Genomic DNA, 13852 nt, shown 5'->3' with positions numbered 1-13852 from the left:
ACCATCTGACAATACAGATGAAGAGAAATAATTCTGGTATCTTCAATAGGAAATAAGTGGAATTTTGGGTTTAATTAATGCATCATACTGTGATGTGGCGGATGCAAGTCCCTCACCTGACAGTAAGATGCTGTTAGCACAACTGCTCCTATGGATTTCAGCTGCTATGATGCTACACCATGAGGCACTGTGAGGCTCCATAAAAAGGGTACAGAGGGTGCTGAAAGGCTCCGTGAAAGGGGTATTATGGCAGGGGATATGTAGTCGTTTTAACAATTCAAAAAAGGTGATTTAATAAGGAACTGTAATGATTCAGGTCACTACCTGTACTGTACATATATATAGATCTATACTGAAAAAAGTCATTTTATGGCGTAATTAAGTCAGTTGCTTTATTTCAAAAAGGATGAAGGTTAACACAACTTTTCATTGCATCAATACAACCTTCCTCAAAAAATAAATAAATAAAGGAAGTGCATTTGTCTCTTTGTTGACTCCATACCACCATGAGTTGTTTTGCAACAGTGAATGTTGCACCTTTTTTCTTTAATACTTTGCCCAAGTTGACATTTCATTTTAAGCACAGGGTAGAGTAGGCTTAAAGCAAGTACACGTTCTAAGTTGGCCCTACAAGTAGGTAAAATCTTTAGTCCCACATGGGTGTAGGCCTATTATGTTACATGTACAAGAGCCATCGTCAATATATGTAGGCACACGCCAATTATTTATCATTCTAAAGCTTTTAACATTGACCTGCAGTAAGACATACGAGGTCTGTCCTAAAAGTATCAGACCTTTTTATTTTTTTCAAGAACCATATGGATTTGAATCATGTGTGCTTGCATGAGTCAACCTTGAACCTTCATGCGAATGCGTGATTTTTTTCACGCCCATCGGTTGCATCATTCGCCTGTGAGCAGGCTTTGTGTGAGCACTGGTCCTCACCTCTCGTTGGATTTTCATTGTGAGGTGGAACGATTTGGAGCTTTGCTGCATCAAATTTTTCCAGAAACTGTGAGAGACAGCCAGGTGGAAACCATTCGGAAGATTCAGACGGCTTTCGGTGACGATCCTATGGGCATCACACAGATTAAGGAGTGTTACAAACGGTTTAAAGACGGCGCAAAATGGCAGAGGGTGCGCCGTGCTCAGCGGCCATCGACAGGCTGAAACGACCAGATCATTTCCAAAGTGAATGCTGTGTTGATCCGGGACGTCGTCTGATTACCAGAGAAATTGCAGAAGAGGTGGACATCAGCACTTTTTCGGCACATTCCACTGTTACAGGAGATTTTGTAATGAAAGACGTGCGGAAGTTGGAAGTCTCACAGGACATGTGGTGACATGTCCAGCTCTTACACAATTCCTCGGATACTCACTCGACTGAAAAGCCACCGAAAGCCGTTTGAATCTTCCGAATGGTTTCTACCTGGCTGTCTCTCACAGTTTCTGGAAAAATTTGATTCAGCGCTGCTCCAATCGTTCAGACATTTTCCTCGCAATGAAAATCCAACGAGGGGGGAGGACCAGTGCTCACTCAAAGCCTACTCACAGGCGAATGACACAACCGACAGGCGTGAAAAAACTCACGCATAAACACGAAGGTTCAAGGTTGGCTCATGCAAGCACACGTGATTCAAATCCATAAGGTTTTTGAAAAAAATAAAAAAGGTCTGATACTTTTTGGACAGACCTCGTATACAGTCTGCCTTCCGGCCTTTAGTCACCTGATTTCATTGAAACTTTGTACAAGAGCAGCACACCACATGAAGGATAATCACACTGATCCAACATCATTAAGAGGAGATATACGTTCTTTCAACTTCACCAATTTTGCTCAGGGAAGTTGTCGCAGCACGATATGGACCTGCATGTTGAGTTGGCAGAAGTATGCCTTTCCTGACCCAACTATATGGAGAATATGCACAGGCGGTCTTGAACCACAAAAAGAATACCACAAAAAAAAAAAAAAAATTGTTTGTCAAATATAGAGACTTGACAACTTTAAGGTATTTCATCACGAAATATTTTACCACCAGAGTGAGTTTTGTAAACTTGATCACAAATCTCAAAAAAAGTCTTGTTTGGAGAAAAACGTGAGAAATTAGTATTTTAAAAGCTATCACCGTGTGATATGTTGGGTCAAGCCTTTGACTTCTGTTTTTAACGGCGAACGCTTTGATTGTGCCGAGTCATTGTATGAAGTAACGTCATCGGCGGCTTCTTGAAAAGCTCGCTTTCGCGCCATATTTTTTGTCGCGTCCTGAATGACGTAACGCCTCCTGAAACCCGAAACCGACCTTGGACCTTCCACATTCAGGTTTGTATTTGGTTCAGTAAGGGGGGGGGGGGAATAACGCCTACCATTCAAAATTGGTTCTCGCTGTCTCATTGGTTGCGCACGAGCACGTCAGCAACGGTCGCGGGAAGTCCTTTGCCACGCGCGTGATCGGATCAGCTCAGTTATTCAGCCATTAGTAGTCGCGAAAAAAAGATGCTCTTTTTAAATTTGATTTCACGACGGAATAATTAGTGACGTGTTCGGATGTTTGAGCGGACTGTAGAATTTTAACGGATTTTTATTATTATTATTATTATTTTGAAGAGGCCGTTTTCAGCGTGTGAGGGGCGTGTGCGTGAGTTAGCATGTTTGCTACCACTTTAGCCGAGCTTTAAACATTCCGACGGTCGCTCGGATTACCTTCATTTTAAAGGTACTCGCAATTTTAACTTGTACATTTTGAGTATTTGAGCGGCGTCAAACATGTCGAGCTACAGTCGGCGTCGGCACGAATCCCCGGCGCACAAATCTCGGCCGATTCGCCAAAAACTGCACTTCGCCTCCAGCGACGGCGAGGACGAGCTCGTCGAGGAGGCCAACAGCAGCACCGGAGCCGAATCCGGCTTCACCGAGATGGACTCTCCCGTCCCGGTGAGACTGGACGACAAGCGGCTGGAGGGCAGCAGCAGCCCGCTGGACCGGAGCGGAGGGGACGACGACGTGGAGCTGTGGGGGGAAGACGACTTTGGGTCTCCATCCCACCTCCGTTCCCCGAACAGCGTCATCTTCACAAACTGTTCGCCGTCTCCCAGGAAGGTTTCTCGGCTCTACCCGGGATCACCCAATCCGACCTACACCCAGGACGACGGGGAGGGATCCAGCTCCCCGATCCCAGACTGCCCCGACACACCGCCGCACAAAACCTTCAGGAAACTCCGTCTGTTCGACACCCCTCACACACCAAAGGTCAGTGATGTTCATGATTTTATCCATGAATGCTTCAAGTCACATGTGACAAAAATAAGTGCACATCGCTGCATTTGAAAGAAAGTGAAATTTCCTAAAAGTTATATATACTGTATCTGGCAGCAGATCATCTGGACTCTTGACGACAAATGCTGTAGGACAGTGTTTCGCAATCCAACTCCTGAGGGTCCAAAGGTCTGGTGTTTATCATTTGTCCCTGATCAACTCACACCACATCAGTTTTGTCAGGTGGTGATTTGATTGAAATATACAAAATTTTGCGTGGCTTTGAGAATGTGGACCCCACTGTATTTTTTTTTTTAAATGAGAAGGTATACTGGCCTTAGAGGTCATGAATTGTGTTTGGAAAAAATTCTTTAGTAACCAAGCAGTAAAGATCTGGAATAGTTTGCCACCTGAAGTGGTCTTCAGGTGGCAGGTCTTCGAGTACAGATATTTTGCTATATATTTTGCAAATTATGATCTGTATTATAGTATAATGAATGCCACCAGATTTTAAAATTGTTAATAGCTGTTTTCATTGTTATGTTATGATGTGTCGTTATATACAATCATATATACAAATATTTTACACAAAATGAATTATGAATTATTATGTCATGTGTTTACCCAGCTGAATACTATATTATGTTTATAATGCGTAGGGAGAAATGGAAAATACATAGTACTTTGGGTCGGTTCATAGTGAAGTCACCTCGCTCTAGAAATACAATATTTTCAATTCTGATAGGCTCATGTAGTAAATTATTTATACACATCAGTGGCATAATGCACTGCTCTTACTGAAGTTTTGTGAGATGATGTTTTAAGGTAGGGGGATGGAATTGTCAGGTAAAAAGCCCATTGATGGGTGAAGCAGGAGTACTGCACAGTTCTATCCATCACACCAGCAAGTTCCTAACTTTAACTAGTCATTCTTAATCATTTTAAAAATATAAGCATGGATAGCTGGAGTGGGGTGACTGTAAATGGACTGGGGTGGGTTTGGAGTGGGGTGACTCGCTACCCTTTGGGTCCAGAGGACCAGGATTGGGAAACACTGCTCTAGAAAGTTTTTTTTTTTTTTTTACATGTGGTGCAAAAATTGTAGAGGTGATAAGGGGATAACTTGTACAGGGGCAACTCTTGACCACAGGGCCCACAGGCAGTGAGTTTGGGTGTTACATAGAGGGTTCGGTAGTGAGTGAAGTCACCCCACTCCAGTTATTGTGCTTGTTTTTTTTTAATAATTAAGAATGACTAGTTTAAAATTAGAGACCTGTCACTGTGATGTATAGAACTGGGCAGTGTGCTCTGCTTCTCCCATCAATGGGCTTTTTACCTGACATCATCTCACTTACAAAACTTGAGTAAAAACAGTGTATTATGCCACTGGTGTGCATAAATAATTTATTACATGGACATATCATAATTAAAATATTGTGTTATAAGAGTGGGGTGACTTAACCTGGGGCAAGTTCACAGTTGGGTGACTTCACTATGAACCATGGGTTCATGTTGGCCTGTGTATTGGTATTATATGCTTAGGAAGCTTCATTCTACAATCTGCAACATATGATAATATTTTTGTTTGTTTATTTATTTATTTTGTTGCCTCTGGCTGTCTGATTGTCATCACATGACAACCCAGTGTCATCCCTTTTTCCCGGGTCCACAGATACAGCCGATTCATTAATATAACCCTGATCCACAGAACTTGAAATTTTTCTGTGTGTGCGCGCAGTGGGACCACTCGGACAGGAGACTGATAAAACCACAACACTGGCCGAATTACTAGTTTTTCATGAAAGGACAAGTTTATCTTTGTACAGCTTTGGTCAAATTAAGACGCTAACATTCAAGCACCTGATTCTGTACTCACCTCTGACAGTTGTATCGTATAGGAGTTCAGATTTCTGCAAGTGTAAATCTTTATATTAGCATATATTCCTGCATTTAGTTAGTTGTAGTTCTTCTGACTTTGAGTTTAATTAAACTTGGCATAAACTCAAGCAGCAACAGCCTTCAACAAATCTGTCTGTATTTGCTTGTGTTGGTTACTGACCCAGTAACCTATTTAAAGTACAACTGTACTGTTGCATAATCCTCTCACTGCAGTCAGTCATTGGGTCAGGAACTGTTGTTATGTCTGGGCAATTCACTGCCAGCAATCATCAGGGCACTTTAACAGGACACAGTTTAATTCAGATTTTCCGCACATCATAGTAGCAGATTTGGTGTTGACACTGATTCATGGCAGTCTTCTTTTCTGTCTTCCTCTGCTGTTGCCATCAGGGATAAATAAAGTGTTGAACATGTCTTTTGCAGAGTTTGTTGTCAAGAGCCAGAGGTTCGAATGCGGGGTCGTCCAGCAGGAGACTGGCCCTGTTTAAGAATGTGGAGGATTCAGGAAATTCAAGCGCAGACTGCAGCAAAAGACAGCAGACTCCTCTGGTCAATTTCAACCCCTTCACCCCAGACTCCCTCATTATCCAGTCTGCCACCCAGCAGAGGAACAACAGGAAGAGGGCACACTGGAATGAGTAAGTCCAAATTAACATTCAATCTTGGATTCAGATATTTTGTCATAAAAAGGGGGGGAACAAAACTTGTACACAGTTTTTATTTCTTAATAATGATGTTTCACTACTCATCTGCAGTACCTTCATGGCCCAGAAGAGGTAGTTAAATGCTTTTCTTATTTGTCCATTTTTATTAATTGTGTTTATTTAATTGTGCCGTATACAAACACAGGCTATGTACAAGTCCAGATTGAACAACATGGATCAGAGACTGGTGGCTGGGTTTCATTCTTAAAAATACATTTCTGTTTACATGCAGGTGGAAGATGGTTGTATTTTTCTGCTTCTGACCGGCACCAGCTATTGATTTATTTATTTTAAACAAAGTCTAAGCTGCATGAACATGGAAAAAAATATGTTGATAGGTCTTGATACTGTTTCTGGTCACACTGTTGCTGGTTTCTTGTCAGGTCTGAGTTTCACTGTAGGCGGTGGGGCTTATGCAGCTCCGCCACACACACAACCAAATAATAGAGGAAAGGCTATTAACACAAATGAGTCAGCAACATTTTGGGAAACACTTTGATTTCATAGCTAAAGTGTGCTCAATTCCAGAATTAGTTTTTGTGTAAAATCAGCCCCCTGTTATGTCATAATTTTGTATTTTTACCCAGTGGCCAATATGTGACTATTGGGTATTGCGAAGACTTTCAAATTCACAGGTAGTATTCTTGGGACACAGGCTTCAGGCAAGTTCAGAGATGGCTAACCTTGACCTATTTTAAATGGTCCAAAGGTCACATTCTGTTTCCTATTTTTATGCTCATATGACTGAGGGTATTTTTGCATTGTGTCACATTTTAATTAGACCTGGTTTAATAAAAATAAAAAATGGTGTTCTACTTTGTCAAAGTGGGCAGGGTAAAAGATTTATTTTTAGTCTCATGAATTAGTTAAGTTGTAATGCTGCTTTATCTCTAACATAATGTCCTCATGATGCAATGTAAGAATGCTCCAAGTGCAGTTACTCACATGTGGAGCTGAACACATATGCCTGTCGTCTTGAACTCAGATTAGACCCATTGTTGGAATAAGCCAGACCGTTAAAGCCGTTGACAAGGCCAGGAGGTTTGGACATTAACCAAGATTTGATAATTACTGGAGAACTCTGCCAGGTGCTTGTGAAACTCAGTGCTGTCCTCTGGTGTATAGAATGTGACACAGCAGCCTATATTTCTTTTGATCTTTCAGCTCTGGTGGAGAGGACATGGAGGGCAGTGACGGAGAGGCAGAGGAGGAAATTCTCCCACCATCCAAGGTACCCGTATACCTCCTGAGATTTGTTTTAATCCCGGGTGGGGGGGGCAAAAAACAAAACAAGAGCTCACAGCTTGGACATGTCAGTTTGATTTATATGATAGTTCATACGTATTTGGACAGTGATCGATTGAGAATCAGAATTGACCCTGTATACCATTACAGTGGAGTATAAATGAAACAATATGTGTAGTGTTGACTTCCAGCTTCAAGGGGTTTAACAAAAATATCACTTTTATTATTTAGGATTTACTCCTGTTTATATACACATTTCCTCCAAATGCAGTTGGACAAGCAAAATATATATATTATTGTTGTTAGTACAAATTATCACTTTCGTTAGATAAGTCAAGGGGTGGAAATATGAACATTTAACACTTTCCCACCATAAGGCAAAAAAACAAAAAAATACTTTGTCATTGCTGTAAGAGGACCGCACAGACATTTTGATATGCCACACCTGTGAGATGGGATGGATTATCTTGGCAATGGAGAAGTGCTCACAAACGCAGATTTAGACAGATATGTGATCACTATTGGAGAAAAATAGGCCTTTTGTGTATATACGAAATGTTTTAGATCTTTGAGTTCAACTCATGAAAAATAGGAGCAAAAACAAGTGTTGCACTTATATTTTTTGTTCCGTGTATGTACATGCGATTTCTTAGTTTTTATTTTTAATAAAAATATTTTTTCAAAAATAAAAAAAAATCATGTCATTATGGGGTGTTGTGAGTAGAAGTTTGAGCGGGAAAAATTAATTTACTCCATTTTGGAGTAAGGCTGTAGCATAACAAAATGTGGAAAAAGTGAAGTGGCGTGAATACTTTCTGGATGCACCGTATATAATGTTTCCAGTTTCTTATGGAGTCAAAGTGGAAGGACTGTTTTTTTTTTTGTTTTTTTTTGTTTTTTTATGTGTGTAATTTATTTACATTTGTTAAACCTGTTGAATTAAAGTTGAAAGTCTTCAGTATTTCATCTCATCTTCACTGCGGTGGTGTACAGTTACTACTCTCCAAATACTTTAGGACTGGACCAGTTTATATACACCTGTAAACAATGGCGTGCTTTGCTTTAACTGTACATGTCCATCTGTACTAGCTCAATTCTAAGTGTAAATTCAAAATGCCTAATGTTTCACATGTAGTCTTTGCCCCTATGATTTCTGCATTTATGTGTCTTCAGTGGTTTGTGTGCATCCCAGAAGTAGAAACCTTGGCTATTGTAAAGGTATCTAATGAACTCATTGTAACTCTAAACTCATCTGTGCCTGCAGAGGATAACAATGATGGAAAACGCCATGATGTCCAGGTACACATCAGAGTTCCTTGAGCTGGAGAAAATCGGTTGTGGGGAATTTGGCGCCGTGTTCAAGTGTGTGAAGAGACTCGATGGTTGCCTCTATGCGATCAAGAGGTCAAAGAAACCTCTGGCTGGATCAGTCGATGAGTAAGTTACATTTTAACTGAGGTGTACTGGTTTAATAAAAATGTTATCTATCTATCTATGTGTCCGTCTGTCTGTATGTGTATAATATAAACACGTGTGTGTGTTGTAACGGATCATAGTTGACCTGTGGTCCGTATGGCCCGCCGTCACGGTTTGGTATGCATGTGAACTGTGGATTAATTGCAGTTTACATAAGTGTGACTTTGTGTCACAGTGACTTAATGAAAGTGTTTCCCCATTCACAGGCAGAATGCCTTGCGGGAGGTGTACGCCCACGCTGTGCTGGGTCAGCATCCCCATGTAGTACGTTACTACTCTGCCTGGGCCGAAGACGACCACATGCTTATTCAGAACGAGTACTGCAATGGTGGTACGCTGTCTGACGTCATCACGGAGAATTACAGGCGGCTGAGCTACTTGTCGGAGCTGGAGCTGAAAGATGTGCTGCTGCAAGTCACACGGGGGCTCAAGTACATTCACTCAACCAACCTGGTGCACATGGACATCAAGCCCAGTGAGTACTGAAGGACTTAAAACTAAAGTCATGTTATTGTTTTGAGATTGGGGGCATAAATGATTATCTTTGTTGTAGGCAACATTTTTATCTCACGGAAGTCTGTGTCCAGCTGTGAAGAATGTGATGAGGATGAAGGACTGAAAACTAGTGTTGTCTACAAAATTGGTATGTGCTACTATCACCTTTTTGATATTCTGCTGGCTGTGAGATGGTCGCGGTCATTTCTAAAACATACATGTGGTTTTGCCGGCCCACCAGGTGACCTTGGTCATGTGACAAGAGTGAACGATCCACAGGTGGAGGAGGGTGACAGCAGGTACCTGGCCAATGAAGTTTTACAAGAGGTTAGTCAAACTACTCAAACAACTTCTTCCAATTCACGCTTGGATACTGATGGAGGTCGATAATATGCTCCATGTTTTGTGTTTCTTTGTAGGACTACAGTAATTTGATTAAAGCAGACATCTTTGCCTTGGCTCTGACTGTGGTCAGCGCCTCAGGGGCTGAACCACTGCCCACCAATGGAGAAAAGTGGCACGAGATCCGGCAGGGCAAACTCCCTGCCATCCCCCAGGTGCTTTCTGCAGAGTTCCTCAGTCTTCTCAAGGTAACAGTTGATCTGTTTACTTCAGTTGAATGGGGGCAGCACTGTTAGCCCCGTGTTGTGAATGTGTTTATTGTGACCTTCTTGTCAAAGAGATCTGCACAACCACTGTGGTTGTTCTGAAAGAAGCAACTTTGTTGGCGTTTTCACTCTGTTTTAGTTTTGTTGCATTTTCCATTTATTTCTGACCTCATCTGAAACTTTCCACATCTTCCAGCTAATGATCAACCCTGACCCAATCAAGCGGCCTTCTACCTCTGACCTCATTAAGCACCCAGTGCTGCTGACTGCTGCCAGAATGAGTGCAGACCAACTCCGAGTGGAGCTCAATGCAGAGCGGTTCAAGAATGCCCTGCTCCAGAAGTAAGTAAACGACAGCCCAGAGCCGCCACCGTCCCTTCTGGTCAAAACCAGCGCTAACTAGCTCATTGGTGCTTTAAAGTGAAGCCTGCAGAGATTTGGTTCTGTGGTGGGTGTCAACTGTATGGGAGCAGATATTCATTTAAGCCCCGTTTACGCATAGATGGTTTTGTCGGCGGGTAGTACGTAGACCGAAGTTCGCGGTAGTTCCGGCTGTTTTGGCGGTGGAAAGGGGCGGAGCATTTCGCCGGCGTTTTGACCGCTGTACTAGCTGCAAATACGCTGATAAAACGCCACTAAATCCGCCGAATAAAGCGGCGTTTTGACGCCGTAGCATCCGGCACACGTCAGGCAACGGGGGTTAATACCCAGTTCTATCCTTTACATTTGCAGGTTAAGACGTGCGTGAGAATGGCGGTGTTCTGCTGCCGCCGATAATGCCCTGTGTACTGCTGGATTTATCCAGGCAAATTCTGCGTTACTCCAGGAACTTTTGCATATAGGCACCGCCCCAGAGTATAATAGGCTGAAGCAGCAGGAATACATGCCTCTGTCAATGCAGGGGGAGGGAGATCATCCTCAGCCTTTTATTCTCCTTCCTTTTAGCCTCTTCAACGTGTTGCTCCGTCACCACCACAGGGCTACCCTCTGCTTCTGAACCAGACCTCTTGGTAAGTCCTTGCCGCTGCCAGTTTTCTTTTAGGAGGCATACTGGAGCTTCTCTGCAAAAATATCTGGAGCTGGCCGCGAGTGAGATGCCTGCATGCAGCGCGCTAGCGTTTTTATATTGACTGCCGCCTATCGGCCATTTGGAACGCCATTAACCGGGAGGTGGCATTTAGAACGGCGTACTGTCCGCTAGCGCCGCCATTTTGTCTGCCTCTGTCGCCGGTTAAAACGCCCTTGAGGACGCCGATGTGGGCTCTATCGCCGTTTTACACGCCGTTGATTAAGGATACAACGCCGGCCGCCAATTACGGCTGTGTAAACTGCGGCACTACAGGAAGGGGCAGGATGAAACTTCGATTAAAAAGTATCAAACGCCGTTGTTCGCGTTGTCTCCGTTGTCACGCGAATTCTCCAGGAGCGTTCCCGGAATTTTTCGACATGTTGAATAATTTTTTTGACAATTCCCGGTAAAGCCAGAACTAAGCCACGCCCCCTAGTGCCAGCGTTAACAACGGCGTGTGATCCTTAAGACGGCCAAAAACTCTTCCGGGACGCTTCCGGGAGCTCTTACCGTCTATGTGTGAATGGGGCTTTAGGGGTTTACCACTTGGGGACTTAATTTTCAACATTGTTTTTATATGACTGAGTTTGTAAAACAGTCAGCTTGTCCTTTGACAGCACGTTATGTCAGGAAGGTGTTTTGAAACATTACATGTGTATTTTGCGTATGTGGAAAATACAAAGTGTGTACTTCAGTTGCATTCAGAAACTTTAATTTGTTTATTTTTTCTTAATTTTGTTCATTCTTTTGGAGTGTTCCATGTTGTTTTGAGAGGCATTAATCTTTTGACCCCACCTGACAGTCTGATACAGTGTTTTAGCCAAAGTATATGTAATAAATATCTTATGGCAGCTGCCTCCCCACCACTCATACACCCTTCAGTCTCCAAACTTAGTCACCCAATCGCTAGATATTTTTGAGGCTGTTTTATGGTTGATCTTTTCTTTAGTGTTTGGTTTTCATTTTATTGTTTGCTGATTTTTACGATGTGTATGTATTTGGTGTTTTGATTTCTACTCGATTTGTTCAATTTTATTGTTTTTAGAAGCACTTACTCTTTCTGACTTCAAAGTAATCTCTACATCATTAGTAATCTTAACACGTTAAATGTACTAATCATATGTGATTTTTGTATCTTCACCGGTTCTTGTTGGTGATTAAATGTCCTTTGTTCTGCTCAGGGAGCTAAAGAAGGCACAGATGGCCAGGGCTGCAGCAGAGGAGAAGGTTTTGTCAACAGACAGGGTCCTGACCCGCTCCACAATCCAGTCTAACACCAGAACCTCCAGGCTCATTGGCAAGAAGATGAACCGATCAGTCAGCCTTACCATCTATTGAGACTTTAAGCCGCACTGAAGGGTGGAGAACAGAAGGTCTCTTGGATCTTGACTCTGACAGCTTCAGATAAAATGACGATTTTTTTAATTGTTTTTTTTTACTGAGGAGAATCAAATCAGTTGTGAGGTATGAGCTTTTCAGCCCAGTCCAAACTGTCCTGAACTGGAACTCATCTCCATATAGACTCTTTACTGTCAACATAGTAGTTCAGCGCCCTTTCAAATGGACTTTTCTTTGGAGAAATGGTCATCTCCCAAAGGTAGTCATCATACCTTTTTACACTGTCATTTCTCATTTTGCATCATTGTCAAGCTCTCTGTTTCTGTCGTTGGACTTCTTTTCGACAAAGCCTAAGCCCATTGGTGGCAGATGGAAGCCATAGTGGCGCTCTATTCAGTGTGAATGTTGTGGCTGTGCGCACCTTATTGCCTGTCGAATGCCTAATGCTGGGTACGAGAGCGCCTGAGAACAGATGTGCATGTGTGTGTGTTTGGAATACAGCACTTTGGAGGCAACAAGTGGAATATGCTACATTTTTAAAGAAAGAAAAAGCTGCTGCTATTGATGTTTGTGTTTTTGGGTTTGGTCGGTCTTAATGGTCGCTCCATTGTAGAGGTCCTTGACTTTTATTTTGAAGTAGCAGGAATCCATCTGTTTTTGTTTGACCTATGCAGTGAGCCTGAACATGTAAGGTTAGACTTGATCGGTTTTAATTTTTCATGTTGATTGGTGCTGCCAGCCCTTCCTGTAGCATTAGAACAATCACTGTCCTGTTCACACCCCCAGAGAATTGTCTGTAATTACTGTTGAAGAATGTGTTCTCATCTTTTTGTCATGATACTCTAACTTTTGTACATATGTTCTTTTATTAAATTGTTGCTGTCTGCACTGTTCAGTGTAACATGGTTATGAAAAATAAGTTACGAATCCACCAGTTGTGCCTTTGTAAGCGCAGAAGTTGGTTATTTTAAGACAAGTATGACTTAGTTTTGAAGAAAGAGGTTGTTCATAAATAATTACTCACTGCAGTATATTCAATATTTGTGTTGTCTTGGGGTTTTAAAAAAGCAACACTTTAAAATTGATGTGGAAAAATATGAAAATGAGAGTTAATTTCATTCTTCTGACATAATGGCTGACAACAGTAAACATTTTGCAGTGTGTGCTGCACAGTGCAGTCACACAATCACCCAAACACTGTACTTAAAAAAATAACAAAACCACCTCCTGCTCCTAATGATGCCTGGTCTCAGATTGTACCATCTTACATTTGGTGTCAAAATTTTTAAAAGATGGTTAATGACTCTACCATGGTAACATCTAGAAATAACACAACCTGTCCTCAGACCTGAGTAACCACTGAGCTTAGAGGTTTTATGTGCTCTTGTTTAAACGTTTATTTAAACCAGAAAAGCCCATTTTTGTCTCAATTTGGAAATCGATTGCTATTTTGTGTTTAATTAACAATTATACTGTGATATTTATTTCTAAGCACAACTCCTAAGGTGCTTTATTGATTTCAGTGAAATGCCACGCAATGGTAGCACACCATATAAAGGAAAAACAACATTTTCGGTGGGAGTGAGTTTTAATACATATTTGTACAGAGGTTTACAATTTAATTCAGGTGTTTTCTCAAACGATTTACTATCTATACACACACTAGTATGAGAGAGAAATGGGGTAAAGGTTTGTGAGCCCTACTTCTACTCGGTTTCACTGCAGTTCCTGTTAGAATTAGTAGAGACAAACTGAGGAAGTCATG

The 13852-nt window shown here is 41.9% G+C and overlaps 1 protein-coding gene across 1 annotated transcript; it reads left to right on the top strand.

Annotated features, from left to right (window-relative positions):
* The first annotated feature begins 2435 nt into the window (after positions 1–2435).
* Positions 2436–13003, top strand: wee1 (WEE1 G2 checkpoint kinase). Its single transcript, XM_034175853.1, has 10 exons — positions 2436–3247; positions 5576–5790; positions 7021–7087; positions 8366–8538; positions 8784–9052; positions 9131–9220; positions 9314–9399; positions 9492–9662; positions 9877–10022; positions 11931–13003. Exons 1-10 carry the CDS (start codon positions 2765–2767, stop codon positions 12085–12087), a joined length of 1857 nt encoding a protein of 618 aa, XP_034031744.1. The 5' UTR covers positions 2436–2764; the 3' UTR covers positions 12088–13003.
* The last annotated feature ends 849 nt before the right edge of the window (positions 13004–13852 follow it).

Source organism: Thalassophryne amazonica, chromosome 8, assembly GCF_902500255.1.
Source record: "Thalassophryne amazonica chromosome 8, fThaAma1.1, whole genome shotgun sequence".
NCBI lineage: Eukaryota > Metazoa > Chordata > Actinopteri > Batrachoidiformes > Batrachoididae > Thalassophryne > Thalassophryne amazonica.
The sequence above is the reverse complement of the archived record's forward strand: the minus strand, read 5'-3'. Positions and strand labels throughout refer to the sequence as shown.